Below are 25,053 nucleotides of genomic sequence, written 5' to 3'. Positions count from 1 at the left end.
ACTAGGAACGCACAATCGCATCTGGTTAATTTGGTTACCAGGACAGTGGGGAATAATTCTGGGAACTAAATAGCGTACGCATTGGCGAGAGAAGCTGCGACTTCCACGAGGAGTAACAGGGTATGGATGAAGTACTGTGATGAGTAGAGGGCACATAAGACCATGAGGTTGAAGTGCAAACCTCATAAAGAATCTAATCTGATCTCATCTAATCTTATATACAGTGACTCACAGCTTATTTGATGCAGCCAAACAAATTATTAAAATATCAAATATTTTTTATGGTATTTCCATTACAGAAAAAAATCTTATATTTTTTAATGTTAAATAACATGTTTTATTTAATAACAAAAAATAACAAAAATGTTTCTTCATAAGAAAGATATGGCAAATTAGAATAATTCAGTTACAGTTTGGAGGCCACAGCTTAAATGATGCACTAAATTAAAAGTATTCAAAAAACATAAACACATTAATATTCGATTTCATGATTACGGCTAATACTTAGTGGGGTATCCCTTTTGATTCAGAACTGCTTTGAATCGGGATTTCATAGATTCTACCAGTTCTGCTGTATAATCGGAACTAATTTTATCCCATTCTTCCTGTAGTGCCCGTTTCAGATCAGAAGCATTCGAAATATTTTGGTTTCTTATTTTATTTTCCAGTACTGACCACAAATTCTCAATAACGTTGAGATCTGGACTCTGTGCAGGTGTCTGTACTACATGTGGGCAGTTCCAGATAAGTCAAGTTTTTACAATACCAGACTTATGCTCGGGATCTTTGCCTTGGTAGAACCTAAACGAATCACCAATGTTTCCTGCGATAAATGTTAAATTTCCGACTACTGAATAAGACATGCAACCCCATACCATCACACTGCCCCCGCCATGTTTAACTGTAGAGCGCAAATTACATGTTTGAAGCGCGGTGTTTGGTTTTCTCCAGGACTTCCCATCAGACCTGAAAAGGTTAAATTTGCTTTCATCCGCAAAAACAACGGACTTTCAGAACGAAATGTCTGTGTTCAAATGTTTTCTGCAAAACTCTATTCTTTATTTTCTATTACGAGCATTAATCAATGGCTTATTTCGGGCAGTACTTCCATGAAAATTTTCTTCGCGCAGAACTCTACGAACAGTTTCAGGGTTACACATCTTGCATAAGTATTTTTTCGACTTCATTCGATAATTTTGAAGCACTTAAATCGGGGTTTTCTTTAACTTTGCGAACAATCCACCTCTCAATATCATCATTAAATATTTTATTTGGCGTAGATCTGCCCTTATCTTCTATCCTATTTTCGTGGAGAAACCTTTCCATAATGTGCTGGACAGTTGAGGAACTAATAGCAACAATTTCTGCAATTTTTCTTTGGCTTTTGCCCTCTTTATAATGACGAATAACGTCTTTCCTTCTTTCAAGTGAGGTTCATTTCCCTAAAATTTTAATTGTTACAACTTTTCTTAAAAAAAATGTTTGAAAATGATTTAAGACGCTAAGCTCAACAGGAAAAAATACATTTCACCGTTATTGCATTCTCAGAGAAAATATAAAATACACTGCATCATTTAAGCTGTTTGATGAGAAATCTATTTGTTTCTATATTTTTCCAGCAAGCTTTGTTTTTATTATTGTTCTTTCTGCAGTGGTAAACAGTACATAAATATCTCATTACAAGTGGTATACATTTTTTTTGAAGTTAAACTTCTTCGATGGACGAGCGAGAATGGAGAGTAAAATTTCAAGGCCATGCAACGTTTTGGGCATTTTCGTTCCGCGAGAGAGAAAAAAGATATAACGTAGGGGAAAAGGGGAGAGAGAGAGCTATACCTTATATATAACTTAGATACACTTTAGGCTATTTTTCCTGAGTTTTTCCTTGTGGTTGCTAATTTCTAGTGAGAAATAACACTGCCTACTTTTTGGCGCTTTTTTGTTGGTGTAAACTTGTAGGAAATATATTGGGAAAAAACCCATCCCCTACCCCGTCTGTTTTAAAAAAAGGGGTATAAGGGGGGGGGGGGGTAGAGGGGGTATTCTACTTTCTAAAAGTGAAAACCTCACTTGTCGGCGGCTTATAGTTTTTAAGTTATTTGATTTCAAAATTTGTAAAATTGACCAAGAATCCTCCTATTTTGGTTATTACAACCAGCCGAAGTGCTGCCAGACATCGCATAAATAAACAATTTTAGAAGATAATAAATGAATAAAAATACAAAATTTTACAAATTATTTCTATATTATATACGTCTATTCATATATATATATATATATAGGTATATTTATGGATATATGTATATATTTATATACATTATAATATTAATGCTTGATTTTCAGTAAAGTATGTTTGATTGTATGCTTTTTGAATGTATGATATATATACTTATATATATATATATATATATATATATATATTTAAAAAAAAAAGAAAAAAAAGCGCCGCAGGCGATTTTTTATTCCAAATTTTCACTATATTATGAATATATTATATATATTCTTTTTTATATATTAAATATCTATATATAAAAAAGAATAGTTAAAAAATTTTAAAAAGAATAAATGAATAAAAAGACAGAATGTTATGGTTTGTAACTGTATTTGATGACATCAATCAGCTTTTCAAAGGGATCATAGCGATTTTTAATTATTGACTTGCGCCAAAGATACTCTACAATAATATCCGCGAAGTTGCTTGGATTGTTATAATTATCCTTTTGAAAGAACCGTTTTACCACCCTCCATTGAGATTCTATCCTCTGCGTATGTAAACCATCGCTCGTCACAAACGGATTGTCCGGGTCGCTGTGGTTTACTTTTAGGTGCTCATACCCATGATCGCGAAGGCAGTCGTATATTTTCCAGTAATCCGTCTGGATTGTTGTGCCTTCCGCCGCATAATCAAAGGTATGAGCACCTCCGCCGAACGCACGTTGTCCGGACATACCTCCAGCCTTAAGTCTTCGCTGCCGTTCTCTATCATACCGAGAACCCAATGGCCTTCCACTCTTCTCCCTAAATTAACAACAGAAATATTTTAATTAATAAAATGTTTTATATTGCAGGCATACAAAATTTACGGGAGAGGTACTAAATTCTGCTTTTCAAAATTCTTTTGGATGAAAATTCTGTAAAAATCAAAAAAAAAATTCTGTCCAGCCTAAATTCTTTTGGTTCAATATTCTGTATTTAAAATTCTGTATGATCAAAATGATGGAGAACTGAAATTCTGTATATTAAAATTCTGGAATCAAAATTATTTTCGATCAAAATGCTGTAAAAATATAACCAAATAAGCAGATAACCTGATAAGCACGCTTACCTGAACAGCACATTTATTTTATGAATAATGGAATTCTGATTTTATAGAAACAATGGTATATATACATATGTCAATTAAAGAAAAATTCAAAAATTCATTCAAAACAAAAGTTATTTCATTGTAATGGCGAAACAATTATTATATTATTAAATTTTTAGCAATTCGCTTTAGAAAAGAAACATGCCTTAATATAAGCCTTTTTTTTGTTATTCTTTTAATTCTGTTGTTTGCTTTTACAGCCTTCTTCGTTTGACTAATTTTGTGACCATTTTGAATTTTAGCTAGTTGTGCTTTCGCACAAACCAGCTCGCCTTTTAGATCATTAATTAGTTTGTACAACCCTGAGTTTCGTTTCCCAACAATAACTTTTAGCCGACGATGCCAAGCCTCAATACTGTTTTGCGTTCTAGGGAAAGCGATATTGGACTCATCGTGCACTGACCAAAATTTTGGTGGGTATTTTGGCTGGGAGTTGTCTCGATCTATGTAATTTCTTTCAAACCACGAGCAAAACTGTTTTGTATCTTCGTCTTCAAGAGTACTATAAAATTGATTATAGTACTCAGAGACTTCGTCGTGAGGCAAAAAAGCCAGAGCTTTTAACATTCTAATATGTAAGGAAAAATATGAATCATTTCCATATTTCTTAACCAATCTGCAAACAAAAAAAATTAAATATTCAGTACTTTATGGTAGTTGGGATGAAATTGTTCAGTATATCAATATATTACACAACATACCTTTCTTTTTGTATTTTACGCCAAATTATTTGACTAAAATGAAAGAAGCATCCTTGCAATCTTGTATCGGGAAAATATTTTTTGGCAGCCGATATAATACCTATCTCAAAGTCACTAAGGATTCGCTTTGGATTTAATTGTATGCCATATCCTCGAGCAAATTCAATGAGCTCAATGAAAAACGTCTCATAGCTGGTAAGTGATTTTCTGCTCATAATGCAGAATACGAGAGGTATTATTTGCCCTTCAACCCGACCATGGATGGAAAAGAGTTGTCGCATAAATGTAGGCACCACATCGAAAGTGCCATCCATGATCCAACAGTCGCTTTCATCAAGCAATTGCAATGATGATTTAGTACCACATATAATCATACATTCATTGTGGAAATATTTTTCTGACAAAATAAAAAGTTCATTTTCCAAAACATACAAACTTAATGGAATATCTATTTCTTCTATCGAATTTGGTTCACGAAGTCCTACTTTCGCTCTTTTTATCCTGTTAATTTTTTGCTTTTGAACACTTTTTGTGGGTAAATAGTCACGGCTGACGGAAACAGTCTCAACAATAGATTTCTGGATTATTTGGCTAGTAGTCAGCAAGCTTGATTTCGCCAACTTTTTCACCAAATTATTAGCTTTTACGACATTGACCTCATCTGGAAACGGTTCATGGGAGTGATCCTTTGAATACTTCGTAATCGTATGCACATTTTCAATAAGTGTTGTAACAAGACGCGAACGACATTTCTTTTGAATTCTTTTAGAACAGGCCCAATTATATGTTTTTTTTGTAGATCGCTCCAAATAAAAAAAATATCCGTCAACACAGAGCATATCTTTACTTTTATTAGACTTAACAAGAGAGACTTTCGCCATATTAAACACAGTCAATATTTATTTATACACAAACTTTTATTATTTCTTTAAATTTGTAATTTCCCCAAACTTGATTCATGCACGTTGGCCAGCCACTATCAATAGAACTAATCGAAACTCTCTTTGTAAACTTATTTGACCTGCTGTAAACGAGAAGCAAAAACAAAAGACCGCTAGGTTTGGTTCCGTCGTTGTCGTATTGTGTTTCTATAAATTTTACAACAAAAAAACGTACAATGAAAGAATGGGAATTGATTAAAACAGTTAGGTATTTGAACGAAGTATACAGAAAATATTGCAATTATTCTACAATATTTTTTAGCAGGGTTGCTCGAATTTCATTCACATTGTTTCTGAAGCTATAAATACATACAAACATATGTACATTTGCTTTATGTAAACCTGTTTTGATAATATAGGAAACCATTGGGTCAAAATAACCCATTGGCAGTATTTTGTTTTGCAAAACTCTATATTGAAAAATCGAAAGAGCATATGGAAAAATAAAAAAAGTGCGCACTTTTTTTATTTATCCATATGCTCTTCCGATTTTTCAATACAGAATTTTGCAATGCAGAATTTTGACAATACATAATTTTGATTTACAAAATTTTAAATTACAGTGTTCCGCAATACAGAATTTTAACATTACAGAATTTTGCATTACAGATTTTTGAATACAGAATATTGAATACATAATTTTAAATACAGAATTTTGAACCAAAATCATATTGTACCCAACCCAAAATTTACCTTTATTATATTTTCTTTTGCCGAATTTGCTCTCATCTATTTGCACGATTTTGCCCGGTCCTCCTATTTTTCCTTTGGACTCCTGCTTGTCAACCTGATATGTTACCACTGCCTCACGGCAATAACTGTACCAGTCAGTTATTGTTTCGTTAGACAAGCAGGAGCCCTCGACGAAATTTTCTTCTCTAGTCATGGCATTCGACCAGTGATATGCATACCCATACATGATGTGAAAAATATGGGGGAGCGAAATCTTGGCCTTTTCAAACCAAGTCCCGCTCGCTCTAGACACCCCAGAATTAGCTCGGCATGACGCTTTTCTGCACCGAAAAATGCCCAGTGAGCTGTTGCCCCTCATATGCAGTGACATCTGTGTCTTATGCTTTTTACATAATTTCGACCGCAGAATGAGGGCGTTATCCTCGGCAAATTGGACGCACTGCTCTGTTGTCCCCAATCTCCTTATCACTTTTGCAAAATTCCAGCGCTGCTTTATTTCAGCAGCAGTGAGAGCATTGCTTTTAGAAATTGCTGCGTCTTGCAAAGTCCTTCCACTGCTTGTGGAAGGTATATTATCGTCTAAAAAGTATATTAATATAATTCAATATATATATGTTTTATAAGAAATAAATTACCTGCTTCCATTTGACTCATTTTGTATTATTAAATATAATCTAAATCACTGAATCGAAAACTTTCAACGCGTTTTAAATGGCAACGGTAAATGGAAAACACGAAAATGCAAAACAAAATGAAAGTAAAAATTACCGTTTTTCGAAGATGCAGGGATGCATTTCCAGTAGGTACGATAGGAGAAATTCGAGTAGGACGGGAGAAATTTTAATGTTTTTGTGTAAAACTCCTTTCTGCGTAGGCGGCCTTCGACGGCGCTTAAAAAAATAAATAAATAAAATAGGCGGATACTAGACCGTCTATGCTGTCCACAGTATTTTTGCGTAAAACTTTCTTCTGCGTAGGCGGCCTTCGGCCGCACTGCAAAACAATCACCCTTAATAGTCAAACACCGTCTCCGCTGAACATAGGAGTTTTACGTGAAGCGGAACTGTATTTCGAAAATCATATCGATATTGTATTTATTGTATTTATGAACTCAATATATACACCTTAGAGGTTGTAAACCCCCATTCCCTCATTATTCTAACAGAAAAGAGTGTGTGGAAATTATGTTCCTATGTTGCTTCGTTTTCAATCGCATTCTATTATTTTTTTTATTTTTTGCTTCTGGCAGCACTCCATTCAGCCATGCTTTTCAGTAATTGTAAATTTAGCTGGCATATTTGGAGTTAGCAACTTAAAAATGCAATATAAATTGTTAATTTGTGGTATAAATAAATAAAAAGAGTTAAAAACGTGAGTGTATGTTAATATAGTTTCAATATTTATTAAAATAAATGTGATAAGTGCACTTATTCTATCAAAATTTGGTGAAGGTAAAAGACAAATTTTATCAACAAATAACTTAAAAACTATTATTAACTGAATAGTGTTGGTGCTAGTTTTAGCAAAATAAGCACGAAATGAACATCTCCTGTGAATTTCATTGGAAAATTCGTAATATTTCTCTCAAACTAAGTGAGGGGGTAGTGCATGGAGTCGGAGCCAATATATTTTTGGTGCCTACTTTTTGGTGTTATATTTTCTTGGTGCCTACTGTTTGGGGCGTTTTTTGGTTCCAATTTTTTTGGCGTTTTTTTTTTGTGCTTACTTTTCGGGCTAGTGCTTGTGCGTACTATAAAGTGCTATTCATTCCGGCGTCGGATTTATTGGTATTGCCTTGCGGTAATTTGTGCCGTTGCTGCGGTCCTGGAATCGCTGCGTTTGTGCGGGTGATAAACGTTCGGAGTAGTGCGCGTTGCTGCCACGGCTTGTGTTCGGCGTTTACCTACGTCGGTCGACCCTTTTCCGTTTCTTGTAAATTTTGTCTATTTGTATTCTCTGCAAATGTTGTGAATTTATTTAGATATATATTCTCTCTCTCGTTCTCTCTTGGGTCTCTGCCTCTTTCTTTGTCTGCCTTGAAATTTTCACTTCTGTTATTGTACTACGCTACACTCACTTTTTTAATATAATTTCCTTTCGCATCGTATTACAGGGTGCACCTCTGATATGCTCTGATGATACATTTTTATTAAATTTAATAAACATCGAGTCATTTTCTTTTTTCTTAAAAAGTATGACCTGCATCAAATAAGCTGTGAGTCACTGTACTTTTCAAATCTACTTCTCAACCAACCTTTGCATTTTTTGCAGTTCCGTAGGAAGCAAATGCCTTATAGCGTTTTTACGTCTATTGCCCCACAGTATTATAAAGCAACAACGCGTTTGTTTTTTTTTTCATCTGTCCATAACAAGGTATTTATTACTAAATAGATAAATTGCACAATATACGAATTTTTATAAACTTATGCTAAGTAATTATAAATTGAATTTTCCTTTAATTTTGTTCGGAACTTAAAAATTGTATGCTAACATTGACTAAACTGCTTGGAGCGCGCGCTAGAAACAATAGTCAAATATACATACATATATATATACATATATAATATAATGTTAGAGTTTTGTCGATTTTGTGTTTTTTTTGCTTGACATTTGTTATTTGAAAAATATTTGTTTCCCCTTTTATAGAATATTTTAAAACGTATTTTCGGAACAATATATAATTTGGTTTACATACAACAAAAAATATTCTTTGTTGTTGGCTTATAGTATATCGTTTTACAAACTTCTGTAGTACTTACTAGGCAAAAGTAGATTAAATTAATATTGTCTTTTTTTATATCATCCTACATACTTTCGTTTAAAATGGTTTTATTTGTATATTTGTATGTATGCTTATGCGTATAGGCATAATATTTTATTTCCCTTGCGTCTAACAATAACTTTTACTCATTGCTATTTTTAATAATTATAGAAAATTAAAATATATATAGAAAAAAAAAGTACTAAAAGCGTCGTGATTGATGAAAAATAATCGTAAAAAAAATCAAATCAGAAACTAAAATGATAGTTTTTTTTTTGTATTGTTGTAGCATAGCAATGTAGTGAGGTGATTTTTGTGGCTAAAGTAACTGTTGTAAAATACAATTTTTTTTCATTTAGAAATTCGCACTGCTTTCGCTTATAACCACACCAGAAAGCCCCAAATGGCCAGCGCCAGTGCGAGTCCGATGGTTAGGCCGAAGAGAAGTGCGCAAACGCCAAAGATACAGAGGAAGAGCACCACAAAGCCAGCGTAGTGAATAAAATTGAAACTGTAAAGCCACAAAGAGAAAACGAAGCAAATATTTTAGTACAAAAAAGAAGAACAACAATAGCGCATACTGTATACTAACAAGTTCCAATAGATGCGATGCCATTCTGTGGTCTCTACCGCCTCCTTAAAGTAGAAACAACGCAAACCGATTAAACACCGATCTATGAATTCAGACCAATCACACAGACTAGAATCGAAGTTATAACGTTTTTTATCGCTTTCATGCATTTGTGATATTATGCACAAGGCGTTTTTGAAGGAATAGCGAAAATCTTTATCCAAAAAGTAGTCGAACGCTTTGGTGCCTTTGTGGAAGACCCGCATGTACTCGTAGGCACTAGAGAAAGAAAGAAGAAAAACGAAAAAATTTAAAAATGAATAAAAAAGAAAAATAAAAAATTAATAAAATATAAGAAAGTAAAGCGTAAAAATGAATAAAAAAATAAAAAAAAAAAAATAATAAAAAATAAGAAAAGTAAAGCGTACAAAAAGCTACAAATTAATTTGATCTTAATATCCTATCCCATTTTCCCACTTACGTATGCTGTGGCATACCGATGCCGAATAATTTTTCCGGTATGCTGTACGCGAGCGCGGGTAGTATGTGAAAGAGATAAAAGAAGAGATTATAACGCCATCCGTTGCGCAATTTTGTGCTCGGCTTCCAGACGAAATAATTCGGTGGATGCCGTTTTACGCTCGAATTCATAATGACGCAGAATTCACGAAGTCTCAGCGGATTAACTTCGCCCGACGTGCAGTGTATCACTACGGGCTGCTCGACTTTGCGTGTGCCCACATACCAGCCCATGACTAGCGAAGAGTTAATAACAAAATCGCATGGTATAATATCGATGATGGCGGCAGCACTACCGCTCATGGTGCGAAAGATGCCTTTGACGAAACCGGCCAGGTAACCAAGATGACCAGAATTAGCATTGCCGACCCAACCCTTTAGTGGGTGCTCCCAAGTGCCGTAAACTGTTGGAATGAGAAAATAATTTATAAATAAATAAATTTAATTTATAAATAGATAAATTAAGTATCATATAACAATAACACACAATTTTCTTATGAAAAACGTATTATATTGCAGTCTAATAATTCTCACACATGAGAAAATCGAGGCAAATGCAATAAGAATTTAATACTCAAAGAATTTGAGCTAAATATTTCAACCCAGTCGAATAGTTTTAGATACAAATGCACCTATAATTGTGAAAGTAGTCTAACTCCCATATGTGTTTAAGTATGTATGTATTTCTTATTACGAGATAATTAAGGGGTTTCTTTAAAAAACTAAAAAAGAAATATATTTTTCTATTGTGGTATATGTTTCTTTCGGTTTTATGTGGTTTTGAATAGTTAAAATTTATTATGGGTGTTAAGCTTTGCATGAATCTTTCACAGAAATGAGTTTTCTTTATCTTAACTTAAACTTTTTCCAAAATCAACTAAAAAACCAGCATACAGATATGTAATTTAAAACAATAACATATGAATGAACTTAGAGAGATGCAACATCTTAAAAAAACACTAAATAAACTCCATATAACAACAAAACATCCGAGGCAAAATTGTGGGAGCAACTTCGGCTAACATGTTATCGGCGATTCGGCAGCAGAATTCTGCCCGTATTCCTACTCTCGTCCAATCAGACGGCTACGAAGTAGTATTAGTAGAGGCTGCATTCATTTTTTCTTATACCACCAACACAAGCTCACTTTTTTCGTAAATAAATCGGCGTCACATGCCAGGTGGCGTCAGCAAATCATGATTCGATGCCTTCAAATTCGCTGAGACCCGTTTAACGGTCTATGTTCTTTGTTAGTAGTTGAGTATTCAGTTTGAAAAGGAGATTATGGACTCAAACAAGCTCACTTCTTTCATAAATAAACCGCCGTCACATGCCAAGTGGCGTCAGCCAATCATGATTCGATTCCGTCTAATTCGCTGAGAGCCGTTGAACGGTCCATGTTCTTTGTTTGTAGTTGAGCATTCAGTTTGAAAAGGAGATTATGGACATATCTAAATGCCACAAATGAATTAATTTATTTTTTCTTATTCGCGATAAAAAAAAGTTCCATGGTAAAAAACTCAGTGGGTGCAGACTTAACTTAATTCACATCAACTTTGCAACGCGTCAAAGCTTTGTATCTCCGATTACATTAGCTTATCATCAGTGGTCAATCACTTGTGAACTAGACAGCCGCAGTAGACATACAAGCAATGGAGCGCGTAAAGTTCAAAATATAGATTTTCATTATTCAAAATATTTGTTTTTTTTAATAGAAAAGTAAACTTATAAAAAAAAAAAGTAAAAAAAAAAATTGCCCTCCAAAATATGATCAAATATTCCTTTGATCGATTAAACACTCCAGTAATTTTAGACCAGACAAAGTTTGGCATCGTACGAAATTAGACAAGAAAGTTAGAATTAAAAATTATGCTGATTGAAGTGGAAAAATGAGCGTAACTGTGCTGTAGAACAACAAAGATACTGCCAAAATAGAGGAGATTTGTAAACAAAAATAAAAAGTTAGGTTATGTTAATATAAAAAAGTATGATAACGGAAAATTTAAAAGAGAACAAAAAAATGTTTGTTAAAAAGGTAGTCAAAAATCTAGAATTACGTTAACTTAAGAGCTGATTCAGTCACTCTCACGGAGAGTAGAGTAGCGATACTACGCCAGAGACTACCATCTCTGCCTTTTCTCAACCATGGAAGCTTGCGAGCAAATTAGTAACTGCTTAGTACACTTAAAAGGATGATGGATGATGGAAAAAGGAGTTCAAAGTGTTAGTCATTAAATTTAATTTGGGCAAAAATGTTCAAGTGTGACTAAGAGTGAAGTCAGAAATCTATCGGACTCTTTGAACTAGCCCTTTCAAGCACTCAAGTTTTGTGTTAACTGTTGGAGGTGGTAGCAAAATAAGGAATGCTGATAAGCCTCTGTGAATAAGAACTTCACTATATGAGGCTACTTCTACTACTACTTGAAAAAAATATTTAGCGCAGCTCGCTCATTGAATAAAGAAGAAGAAGATGCTTAAAATATAAGATATAGGAAGAGCGCAGTTAATTTTTTTCTAATTTACTTACAACAATTTGCTACAATACATATTTATGCAGAGCAACGACCCTTGCTTGTGAAATGTTATTGTTAAAAAGAGATATCTCCTATTCAAAATTCGTAGAACAACAACAATATACTTTTTCACATATTTATGTTTTCTATGTATTTGTATGTAACTTTTTAAGTATATATTTTTGCTAACTTTATTAATATTTGTCCAACTTTTTATTTGAATTCCCTAATATGTAAATTAAATGTTAAATTATTCGCCATCGCCAACCGGAATATCGATGATGGTGGTGTGTATGATTGATGAACCTAGCAGTGGAGATTCTGTTTTTATAGTTATTTCTTTTTGTTATATAGTTAAGATAAAAAAAAAGTTAAAAATTTTGCAATTTGAAGAAATTTACGAAATAAATCGCGTAAAAAAATTAGTTGTTAAGTGCAAAAATTGACGTATTATTTTTTCTGTTTTCGCAAATTGTACCTGCTTTCCCATCTACCTACCAGTTAATGCCGATTTATCAAAGCTTAATCAATTTTGGCATTTGGCACAATTACACACTCTCATCTTGCATCTTTCATATCTCATCTCTCCCTCAACTCACCTATCGATGGCCGCACAATGGCCGCCGGCAAGCCAGACATCTCCGCCATTAGCAAATTCTCCGATAGGTTCTTTGTGAAGGTGTATGTGTTGGGGTGATCGTTTATAATCTCTTTGCATTTCTCATCTGTGAAATCTTCCCAATAAGCATCATCTTCAGCCATTTTCATCATTTCATATGGATCGAATTGCGACTTGTAGACCTCTTCGACGATTAGGCCGCGATTATTGCTGTTACAAAAGGCAGTGGAGAGGTAAATGTAGGCGTGTAGATTCTTCAATTTCTTTGCCAATTCAATGGTGCGCATTGTGCCGGTCACATTGGTTTTGATAGCCGTACGTAACGGAGAGCTGAATTTAATTGTGGCTGCGCTATGATAGATCACATTCACCTTGTCGATGAGTTCGTTAAGAATTATTTCGCTGAAACCGAAATTCACTTCGCTTAACTCGCCGACGACTGGCACAACTTTAGCGAGTGTTTTCTCATTACATTTCTGGAAGATCTGTGGGAAGATAAAACGGTGGTAGATTGTGAAAATTGTGATTGGACATAAAGAATTGGGGAAGAAAAGGAATAATGAAGAATTACAATCAAAATCTGAAAAAAATTGTCGTGATTATTTAATATATTTTTTTAACACTCATTTTACTTCATTTGACACATTATTGCTGGCGGAGATTTATTTACTCTCAACAAAACTTTAAATCTCTCCCTCCCTTCGAAAAAGCATCACTTAAAAATACATGTAAATATATATAATTTTCTTTATTGGACAGCACAGTTCTGCCACTTGGTTATGAATTTAAAGAATAATTAAAAAAAAACAAAAACAGAAAAAAATCTACAGCATGTATAGGGTGGGCCATGTCAAATTTGCTTTTTGAATCGGCTATAAAAAAAATAATAAATATTTTTTCAAACTTTTTTTTTTATTTTGAAGATTGAACATTGTCATTTATGAATGAAAAATAATATCCTTCAAATGACTGCCACGACTGGCTTTACAGTAGGCCATTCGATCAACCCAATTTTTAAATTTCATGAATGGCAACTTCGATTTCGTGTTTTAAAGCATCAATCGTCTCTGGATGGTTCGCATAGCATTTGTCCTTAACGGCTCCCCACATAAAATAGTCCAACGGGCTTAAATCACAGCTGCGAGGCGGCCAATTGATATCAGAATTCAAAAACGGTAGCCAAAAGTTCGAGTGTAACTTTGGCAGTGTGACAAGTTGCACCGTCCCACAGTGCGGCCGATTCCCGAAAAGCTGGCCAAAACTCAAAAAATTAAGTAATTGATTCAAAATTTCTTACTCGGGGGTTGTCGGGGTCGCTGATTACGAATTTGATCTTAAAATTTTGAAAATCCACCCCCTTCCACCCCTATTGGCCACCCCCTCACGTGAAATAGCGTATATTCTAGAACATAATCAAGATGCATGTAAATTTATATGTTTTCGGGGTCGCAAGGTAGCAAGTGGTAGCAGCTGAATCTTGTTTGATTCAGTAACCATTACTTTTTTGAGTAACCTTTAATAGGTTTCAAAGCAGCATATGAAGGCGTTGTATTACTATACAGTTTGAAAACTCAAATTTTATAAAAAAAATTGCAAAAAATGTATCTACGTATTGCTGCAGCTAAAAATTTTGTGTCGAGGTATTGATATGTACTAAAAATTTCTCGTATTTTACTAACCTTCCGAAGATGATTCCATTTGGTTTTGTTCAATTTACTCCATTACAAAATCTTTCAAATGTGTACAACTTTCACTATTCATCGACAGTAATACGATGCTCAAACGAAGGCCACGTTGCGACTGAAAATACAGAGGATACTTAGGGTTCAGGACGTTGCTATGAACGGTTTTCACTACTCAAGGCATTACTGTAGCCAACCCAAAGACAAAAAAAACTCTATCTAGAAACTTTTTTTTTCGACTTTTGGCCAGCTTTTTGGGAATCGGCCGCACTGTGCGTGCTGTTGAAACAAAATGTCGTCCATGTCATCCTCTTCAATTTTTGGAAACAAAAACTCGTTGAGCATGTCACGGTAACACTCGCCATTTACTGTAACCGCGGAAGAAGAAGAAGACTCACCACTTTGGAAATAGGTTTTCAATATTTCCCAATTTTGTTCAAGCGTATAGCGTCCCATTTTGTAAATGTCAAACCTTTAAGTAAATTATGAACACATTTGACATGTCATTTGTGTTGCCATTCTCAAAAAAATAGTGGTTCAAAAAGCAAACACTATATGGCCCACCCTGTATATCAAAAATGATATTTAGGTAACTGCAGTCCAAACGCAATTTCTTATAGCGTGGCCACCTATTTTTATTTCAAAAATAAGAGTATGGCATAGTTTAATTAAATTCTAAGTGAACAATAATATAAAAGTATTTGTGTGTGGCGTTGCCACCTAATTTTCATTGATAAAATAAAAATAAAATACAGATCTCAGTGAAATATTAGGATATGGATATCAAACTTTGAAAGTGTTTGAGAAAGTTTTATTGAAAAACAGCAATAACGTTACCACCTAATTTTTATTACAAAAATATTAGTATGTCATAGTTTAATTAAATTTTAAGTGAACGCGACACGAAAAATGTTTAAAAATTAATATAAAAGTATTTTTATGTTGCGTTGCCACCTAAGTTTTATCGGGAAAATATACCTTAACTACAGATCTGAATGAAAAATTAGGATATGGATATCAAACTTTGAAAGTGTTTTGGAAAAGCTTTAATAAAAAACAAAAATAGCGTTGCCACCTAATTTTAATTATAAAAATATTTTTATATGCATATTTAATATATTATATAAAATTTCCATTAAATATTAGAATATCGATATCAAACGATTGGCATTTGAAAAATTTTATTCAGAAAAAAAATTATCCAGCAAAATAACGAAAAATCAGAAAGCTTTTCACGCTGTCGTGTATGTCATTGTGTTTCGATTTGACTATAACTTTTGAAATTGTTGGTTTTGTGCTTCTAATATAGGGCATAAGAAAGTCTAAAAGTAGGGTTTTAAAAAACAGCCAAGGCTCTTAGAATCATAGCAGTGAATAGGAACTACGCTTAGAAAAAGTGATGACAATATTGCAAGGCAGGTCCTGTGTTGGAACCCCTTCCAACAAGTCAGCCGAGGAGTGGATAGACCATTTACCACCTGGAGACGCTCAACAGAAGCTAAAATGAACTGTCTTGGTCATAAGTGGATAGAACTCGGATATATTGCTCCAAACCGTACCCGCTGGCGAGGTGGCGTAGTTGACGCACTATTCTCCAATAGGAGTTAAAGGAATTCTATACTTATACATATATTTTAGAATTATTTACTATTGTCAGATTCGGCCAATTAGTTTGACAGCGTAGCTGAATTGTACGAAATTGCTTCCTACCCATTCATATTCAACACAGGTAAATTTAACTTATAAACACTTAGCCATTGTCCGCCTTTATGTTTCTTCTGCATCCGTAGAGATCTTATCTCGTGCATAAATTACTTTCGAGTAGAGTAAAGCCGCAAATCAGCTCTTTAGAGATGCTCAAACAAAGTGAAGCAAAATAAAAAAGAGTGGCTCCATTTAATTTTCAAATCTAGTTTAAAAATAATCATTAATGCTTACAAGTTTTAATTGTGTGTGAATACAGAGTCCAAACAAAATGTATGATTTATTGGAAAGGGGGGACGTTGTACTTCGATAAGTTGTTTTACAAACCCCGCTCTCAAAATCAATCTTTCACCGGTTGATATGTCTACTCCTTCTTTACGTCATGGCATCATATTCGAGAGGAAGCCGTGTTCGAGTTCCTGGAAGTGAACCATATTCGGAGTCCGTGCAAGTGGCTGCGCAATGTGCAATGAACTATGAGAAGGCCAGTGAGCATTCTCCGATTGTTTTTAGGGAGGGTTATGAGATGCTTGAATCTCATTTGACTATACCCATCAGAAAGGACATCACAAAAATTTGGTGCTAGCTTCACGCTGCTCTCACGCCAAAAAAAATATACTCTCTTTTATACTTTAATACTGCCGATTTTGAAAAACGTAAATTTATTTTAAAGTGCTGCCAGTGCAAAGTGTGAGATTGAAGTTCAAGGGCAAAGACGTTTCAGAAAGATCCACCTACAGGACTCCACATTACGTTTGTCAGGAATAAGTTTGAAAGAGAGGAGACCACAGACATCCATAAGCGCCACAAGAGAAAAGAACAATTGAAAACTTATCGCAAAGCTTCAAGAAAATCTGTGTGGTGAGAGGTGCCTGAAATTCGCAACAGTTAGTTGATAAATAAAAGAATATAAAATTTCAATAGTGAAAAGATGAGTCCCTAAATGTTTAGATTAATTCAAATTATCAAAGTTTTAAATATCACGCAGGGCAATTCTTTATATTTTTTAAAATACAGCTGATTTTTCTCTCCAACGAAGTTCGAGTTATAAAGTTGAAAAAAAAAACATTGGCGCGTACCTTCTGTTAGGTATTTGGCCGAGCTCCTCCTCCTATTTATGGTGTGCGTCTTGATGTTTTTCCACAAATGGAGAGACCTAAAGTTTCAAGCCGACTCTGAACGGCAGATGGTTTTTTATGAGGACATTTTCATAGCAGAAATAAAGGGTGAATAAGTTTCAAGGGCCGGTGTTGATTTTGAATAAAATACATTTTTTTTTTAATTATTGTAGTTTCTCTTTATTTTGATAATATTGGTATGGCTCAATTACGTATGGAGCAAAATATCGGCCAAATGGCCGCCGCGGTCTCGGCGGCACACCTCCATCCGATGGTGCACATTTTCGATGACGCTGAGGCATAATTGAGGTTCTATGCCGTTAATGTGCCGAATTATCTCATCCTTTAGCTCTTGAATTGTTGCTGGCTCATCGACGTACACCTTTTTTTTCAAATAACCCCAAAGAAAGAAGTCCAACGGTGTCGACGTTTAGGTGTGGTTCACATTCAACTTTGACCCTTGAAATTTAACCACCCTTCGGAGGTTTGCCATTGTCTGCCGAGGGGCGACCGCTATTAGAAAAAATCTTTCTATCGTTTTGCTGTTTTATGCACGAAGATTTGAAACTACGCACTTCCGAATGGTAATCATGCACCAACGCATTCAGCTACGGCGACGATAACTTTCATAAATTTAACATTCAAATGACATCTCATTTCACTCTCATTATTCCATATTCGTTTGTTGCTCACCCAAATCCATTTAATCTGATATGAGAAGCTGGCATACGAAGTAATAAAAAAAATTCACAAGCTTTACGAGTCGGAGCTCAGGTATCTACAGCACACAAATTAAAGTGAATTACTTACATTTTGTTTTTGCTATTAAGTAGCAATTCCATTTTAGCTGCTCTTTTTCATATACATACTTCACATTTTTTGAAGTTTCTCACATTTCTACCGACTCAGCCCATTCAACAGGCGGCAACAACTTCCTTCTTGTGAACTTTTTTAATGACTTGTAAACTAAAAAATTTTGACTTGATTACGCAATTACATATAAATTTATTGCAATTGTTTTGCGTAGGCCAACAAAAAGGTAACCGTAATAACTAACAATAATAATAACAACAGCACCGCATTTAAGAGTCTTGTAGACGCATTAATTAACAACTTAAATCGCACTTCGTATGTCATTAAATGTGCAATTATTTTAATACAAATGTACATTTTTATAGCCACTAACTGCTGCTGTATATAATAATTTCAGAGCATGGGTGGCGTGTCGCGCATGCTTCGCATTGAAGCGCACCAGCGGACAACGGTCAGTGACTTGAGTGCGTGTGGGTGGTGTCACCAAATGAAAAGAGAAGTGGAAAAGTGAATAGGAAAAAATAACAAAAAAAAAAAAGAGTAAAAAATTAAAAAGTAGCAAAGATAAACAAGAGGAAAAAAATGTAAATAAAATAAAAATATCAAACCAACTTTAATAATTTCATTTTCTTTAATTTTCTCTTTACTTCCGTGCCTCATTTCTTTGTAAATTTCTAATATAATTTTCAGCGCATTTGCCCACATCCGCCCTTTTTGCCAGTTGTCGCAGTTCACTGAATGTCACTCACTGGCTTCAGTATCAACTGTGGGCGGTTACGGCTGGGTGCTGGTGTGTTGTGGTTTTGGTTATACATTCGAGAGATTGTCGCACTTGCCTTGGTTTGTGGTGCTTGTGATGCTTGAGTGAAAATGTGAATGTGAACTGGGGATAATTATATATGTAGGCTGCAGCTGCTAATATATATATTGCCAATTTAAAAATTTGTGAGTTTTAGTTAATTTGGTGCAATTAAATTTTCTTTTATTTTACTTTCTATTCCCGGTTAGTTGCTGAAGTCTTTTATTTAAAATCTTCAGTTGCCAGTATAACCCACAGGTGAGGAAAGTTGAAAATATTTATTATATTTGGATCCAAAGTGATTTAAAGCAAGAAAGCTGTTGGATCCACCTAAAATACTCCCGTGCGAAATCCATATTTTTTTAAAGAAAAATATAAACTATGTTGTTTGATAAATATCAATCAAAAAAAGCTGTGACCAAATTTCTTTTAAAAGAACATTTCTAGTATAATTCACTGATAATTCACATACCCAATTTTTTTTCTTTTTTATCGGGAAGCATATCATCTAATTTTTATGTTAAATCGGTCACTATAGGCAAATAACGATTTTGGATTAAAAAAAGATAGATGAAAAAAGTGTTTAAGATCTGGAAAATCCCTTGGTCGTTCAGAAACGTGTGACATAGAAAATTAGAGATAATTAAATTTGCAATCTTTCGTTTAAACTGCAACTTTAAAATGTTAAAATGAAATCTTTCCAACAAATTTAAAAAGTAAAAAAAATAGTTTATTTTTGTTTTACCAAAAAATAAAAATTTCCAATTTATATTGAATTAGTTTTTCAATGCTAATATAGCAATTAAAGTGTGTAATCTTATTTTTGTAGAAAGATTGTAAGAATTATTGTTCATAGCATAATAAAATGCAAAAAAAAAAAATTTTTTTCGGAAAAATAAAAAAAAAAATTGAGGAAAAAAATAATTTCTGAAAAAAGATTTTGAAAAAAAGTTTCGAAAAAAATTTGTTTGCTTAACAAAAATCAAGAAAATTTTCGAAACAAATTTTGTAAAAAAAAAATTGGGGAAAAAAATTTTAAAAAAGTTTCGAAAAAAAATTTGTGTGTTTATTATTTAAAAAAATTCAAGAAAATTTTCGAAACAAATTTTGGAAAAAAATGTTTCCTTTTTTTTCAAAAAACTTTTTTTTTCGATTTTTTTCCAAAATTTTAATACAAGCATTGTAAAATTTCCCTTTTGGAAATTTTCGAAACAAATTTAGGAAAAAACAAAATTAAAAAAAAAAGTTTCGAAAAAAAATTTTGTTTGCTATAATTTAAAAAAATTTTGGAATATTTTCGAAACAAATGTTGGAAAAAAATTTGGAAAAAGTTTCAAAAAAAAAATTTGTTTGCTTATTATTTCAAAAAATTTTCGAAACAAATTTTTTTGGTTTTTTTCCAAAAATTGTTTTTTTCTATTTCTTTTCTCAAAATTGTTTTTCAAAAATTTTCTTTCATATTTTTAAATAATAAGCAAACAAAATTTTTTTTCGGAACTTTTGTCAAAATCTTTTTTTCAAAATTATTTTGTTTTTCGTAATTATTATTTTTCAATTTTTTTTCGAATTTTTTTTTCGATTATTTTTTTCGAATTTTTTTACTAATTTTTTAAATCTAACATGTTTAGTTAACCGTTATTTGGCGATATCTCGAAAACTACATGACCGAACAAAATTATGAGGATTTTTGGTCTCAGCAACCGATTCTACATCAGAATTGCCTGGTCTGGTTCTTGTTTTTCTTTGGCTGTAAATTGTTGCTTTTTTTATTTAAAAAAAATGTGGACTTCACAAGTAAATAAAACATTTGCGCAATAAAAGCTATTTTATTTTATTTATTTAATTTATTTTTAATTATCTAGAAAATTTTCTTAAAACAGTAAAGTTCAACATTTTTGTGTAATTGTTTTATTGATTTCCTTTTTGCCAACAAATATCCTGCCATATACAAGAAAGGTATCATCTCTCTCATCTAACTACACTACGTCACACACTCGGCTATGAATTAGATATTGTATAATCTCAAATGTACATCCACTACAAGGGAGGTAATCAACCCTATGCCCATTTTGCAAGGTCCCAGTCAGTGTACTGCATTTATTACCCCTTTGCCCTGACTATAGTGACAAAGATATCAGCTGAGATACTGTCTATGGAGACGCTTCAACATTTCTCATAGTCGTAAGGTATGCTGAAGACCAAAAACCGAGCGAAGAACAAGCAAAAAAAAAGGGGTTTTCGAAGAAAGCAAAAGGTACTGTATTCGACGGTTTACACCTGACTTGGCTCTCTATAACTTTTCATTTTCATTTCAAGCAAAAAGTTCTTCAATCACTTAAGTATGAGATGAACTTTGAAGCTCGATAATTTGATTTTTGTGGAACAAGAAAAGTCTTACCAGGAAACTAGAAGAGATTTACCAGGATTTCCATGAACTAATTCACTAGGGCAGCCTTGGAATTTTCCACCCTAGCACAAATTACGTTACGTTATCCGGGGTCTTCGGTACTACGAAAGAGTGGAAAGCGACAATCAGCGCAATGACTCGCAGATGGAGCAACGAATCGTAATCGATCGCTGTTCGAAAATGCGGAACTACTTTACTCTGTGAGTACCTGTGAATGGGAAATCTGACTATTTAGCCATAATGGACTTTGATTGAATCTTACTTGACCGACAAGCATTTACAATATCCCTTTCACATAGTAATTACAGAAATACATCGATTAGAAACTTGCACCTCTCAGGCTTAGCGCGAGGTATCCGCAATATTAGAAGGTCTAGCTACTTGTCAGCTCTTTCTGAATAGATGGAACTGCAGGCCACTTGTGGTATTGCTGGCAGATAATTTTTCTTGATACAAACCCACCATCTTTAAGGAGGATGAGACAGTAGAACGCTTTTTATGCGTCTTTTCAGCTTGAGTACTGTTTTTTGTCATTAATAAACCATTTTTTATTTTTCTCACTTACCGGCTTCTGCAGCAAACGACTGATACGTTCATTGGGATCGAACTTGCGCTTGCCTCTGACTAGTACGTAGATGGTGCCAATGTCGGGATGTGTGTCCAAGAGTTCCGCAATCAGCACAGTACCCAAAAAGCCAGTGCCGCCAGTGATGAAAACATTTTTATGCGCAAAGAACTCTGGCACAGTGGAGGTATTCTTCAGATTCTTCAGGTTTTTCTCATTTTGTTCCTTGTGCGACAACTCCTCAGTGCTGCTGCCATGCTCGCTGATGACAGCCATCGCGTAATTGAGATTAGTTGGCGGCGCCAATGTGACTGCTTTCGAAGTGGCGGGACGTAAACAACTTAGCGATTGAGCGAAGTCGACTTGATGAACTGAGTGGACGTTCAGTAGGATTTCTGTACGCAGGTACTGAAAAGAGAAGTAAGAGGAAAAAAATAAATTATAAAATTGTGTTTTTTTTATTACAAAAAAAAAAAAAAACTGCGATAATCGTTAATATATAGGAATTATTCAAATAAAAATAATATTTGATATGGAACTTTTGTAACATCGCTTGTTTGCTGAAAGAAAGTTTTTTTCTTAAATACGCGGAAATGAGCCTGGTTACCTGGTTTTTTTTATCTGTATATTTATATATGAAGCAGAAATGTCATTCTTAAGCCGCACAGACTGGATATAGTCAAGTCTTATATACAATAACTATTAAACAAGTTGGTAACCAGGATGTGACAACAAAATGTTGCAAAACCGCTAGTTGGATTCTGGATGAATTACCACTTCAACCAACCAACCAGAAGAATTTTTATCTCGGGATTTCGGGGTATTTTCAAAGGAATTCCGGGATTCCGGGGTGTGTCACGGGATTCACCTTAGAACCTAACTTTTTTACTTTTTAGTACCATTTTCTAGACTTTAGCTATGCAATCGGTTTCGTGGTTCTTAAATTACTTTTTAACAGGCAAAATTGGGTAAATTCATATTTGAGTAAATGTTAGCCATAAAAAGCAAAAGCCGATTCATTAGCATTTTTGGGTTGATTGTAAAAATGTATATAAAAAATTTAACAATAAAAAAAATTAATTCAGTTCGACTAAACGATTTGATTTGTGCAAATCTGCAGTTTTCATATGAAATCCATTTACAATATTCTTTAAGTTAATTAAAACGAATTTCTTGGAAATTCAAACGTTTTGTTGTATATTAATAAATTTTTATAATAAACTAGTTTTTACCACTTTCACTTCGATATTCAACAATTTTCGGGATCTCGATATAATAAAAGTTGGTTTCGGGATTTTTTCGTGACTAGAAAAACACTCTCTTTTTAGAAGAAAGTATGTATAGCAATAGTAAACAAGTTGTTAGTACTTTCAACTCGATATTAAAAATTGTTCAGGATCCCGATATAATGTAAGCTGATATCGGGATTTTTCGTGACCAGAAAAACGCTCTCTTATTAGAAGAAAATATGTATAGTAATAGTAAATAAGTTTTTACTACTTTAAATTTGATATTTAATTTTTTCGGGATCCCAATTTTAATACAAGCTGATTTCGGGAGTTTTCGTGAACAGAATAACAATTTCTTATTAGAAGAAAATAGTAGTAAAAAAACAGTTTTTCACACTTCCAATTCGATACTCAATTTTTTTCGGGATCCTGATATCATAAAAGTTGTTTTCGGTTTTTTTCGGGACTAGATAAACACTCTCATTTTAGAAGAAAGTATGTATAGCAATAGTAAACAAGTTGTTAGTACTTTCAACTCGATATTAAAAATTTTTCAGGGTCCCGATATAATGTGAGCTGATATCGGGATTTTTCGTGACCAGAAAAACGCTCTCTTATAAGAAGAAAATATGTATAGTAATAGTAAATGGAGTTCTTCAAAGCTGAGATTTTGAATTTTTTCGGTTCCGACATTCTTCTAGCGAACCTGGAATATGACTCATGTACAGCGAAGTTTTGTAACTTATTTCGGTTTTTTGCTCTTGAAATGCGAGAAAATATATACATATGTACATAAATTGAATTTTTAATTTTTTTTTACATCAATATTGCTGTAACGAAAACGGCGACTGCACAAAGCCGTCGGCCAAAACAAAATCAAAAATTGTGGAAAAACCATGCGCAACATTTGCACTTGAACATTGCCGGTGTCGACGAAAGCCTTAGCACTGGCGATAGCAGCAGTCATAGTCACAGTCATAGTCAAAGCGACAGTCATAGGTCTTTGGCTTGACGCGGCAACTTGTCGCTAGCTGGCCTTGTGCGCATGCGTTTGCACCCAACCCTGGCCTTGATGAGTGCTTGCTTGCGTTCAAATTAGTAGCGCGAGAGCAAATCATTTTATTTTTCTGCTTCTTCCTCCTCTTTGAATGAGGTGTTGATTGTGTGGAGGTTATTCTTTTTAGTTAAGTGTTTTTTTTCTCTAAATTGTTCTTGTTGTTCTTTTGCAATATTCATTTCGTTTTTTTTTTTGTTTTAATAATTTTAATAACACCTTTTCATTGTATCCGTTAGCCGGTACATTGGCAAGGTTTGTATTAAGAATTCGCTTTGACTTTGACTTTGACTTCGGTTAGCGTAAATTTGTTTCCTTAGAATGAATAGCAAGCGGCCATACGAGAATGGTGGAGGGTGGGGTTTCAGAGCTGAGTTTGCTTTTTGCTAGTGTGAAAAACAAAGTGATTTATAACTTGCATTGAATATTTAGTGACGCAGTTAGCTTCTGGCTACTCGACCATGATGAGATGCGTTCAATAATGAAACATCTTAATAACAACAAGGCCCTTTGGTGGATAGTCTGCTGGCCTAGTTGCTCAGAGATGGCAGACACAGCTGTTTTCCGTTGAATTCTCTTTGTAAGTATTGTGCGAAAGGCTGTCATAAGTCACTAACAATAGATTGAGTCTCATCAGTGTGGCTCTAGGCATAGTAAATCCATTAATCTGAAATATAGTAGATCTGGTCGATTATGCATTTTCTATTTCCTATGTAGCGAATGCTATATCCTGTGAAAATTCGATAGATCATAAAAATCTTAACCTATCATCTTTTAGTCCAATTTAGGCTAGAGTCGCTTAGCTGTCATAGATATCCATTGTGGTGGACTTTTTCAATTATCCCTATAAAACTTTAAACCATTCAGGAAATTCTGTAAAATCCATGCATGCGACCGTGTCTAGACTAACTATTTCCTCGTAATCAGCGCATAAATTTGGAAGAGCAATAAATTCTCATAGGAAATGCTGAGTGAACTCAACATTAAAAAAAGTGCGTGT

The 25,053-nt window shown here is 33.9% G+C and overlaps 1 protein-coding gene across 3 annotated transcripts in view; it reads right to left on the bottom strand.

Moving 5' to 3' along the window:
• Nucleotides 1-7,109: 7,109 nt before the first annotated feature.
• The window catches only part of LOC128865922 (putative fatty acyl-CoA reductase CG8303), a 79,965-nt gene continuing 62,021 nt past the window's right edge, over nucleotides 7,110-25,053 (bottom strand). For all 3 annotated transcript variants that reach the window (XM_054106333.1, XM_054106334.1, XM_054106336.1), the window contains 5 exons: nucleotides 21,771-22,178; nucleotides 12,663-13,167; nucleotides 9,513-9,954; nucleotides 9,053-9,310; nucleotides 7,110-8,971 (listed from right to left, as the gene is read on the bottom strand). In XM_054106333.1, the coding sequence (XP_053962308.1) occupies nucleotides 8,839-8,971; nucleotides 9,053-9,310; nucleotides 9,513-9,954; nucleotides 12,663-13,167; nucleotides 21,771-22,046 (1,614 nt within the window). In that variant the 5' untranslated portion in view covers nucleotides 22,047-22,178 and the 3' untranslated portion in view covers nucleotides 7,110-8,838. The remainder of the gene's footprint in view (nucleotides 8,972-9,052; nucleotides 9,311-9,512; nucleotides 9,955-12,662; nucleotides 13,168-21,770; nucleotides 22,179-25,053) is intronic.

Source organism: Anastrepha ludens, chromosome 6, assembly GCF_028408465.1.
Source record: "Anastrepha ludens isolate Willacy chromosome 6, idAnaLude1.1, whole genome shotgun sequence".
NCBI classification, from domain to species: Eukaryota; Metazoa; Arthropoda; class Insecta; order Diptera; family Tephritidae; genus Anastrepha; species Anastrepha ludens.
Note: the sequence above shows the minus strand (reverse complement) of the source record. Positions and strands in the feature narration are given on the sequence as shown.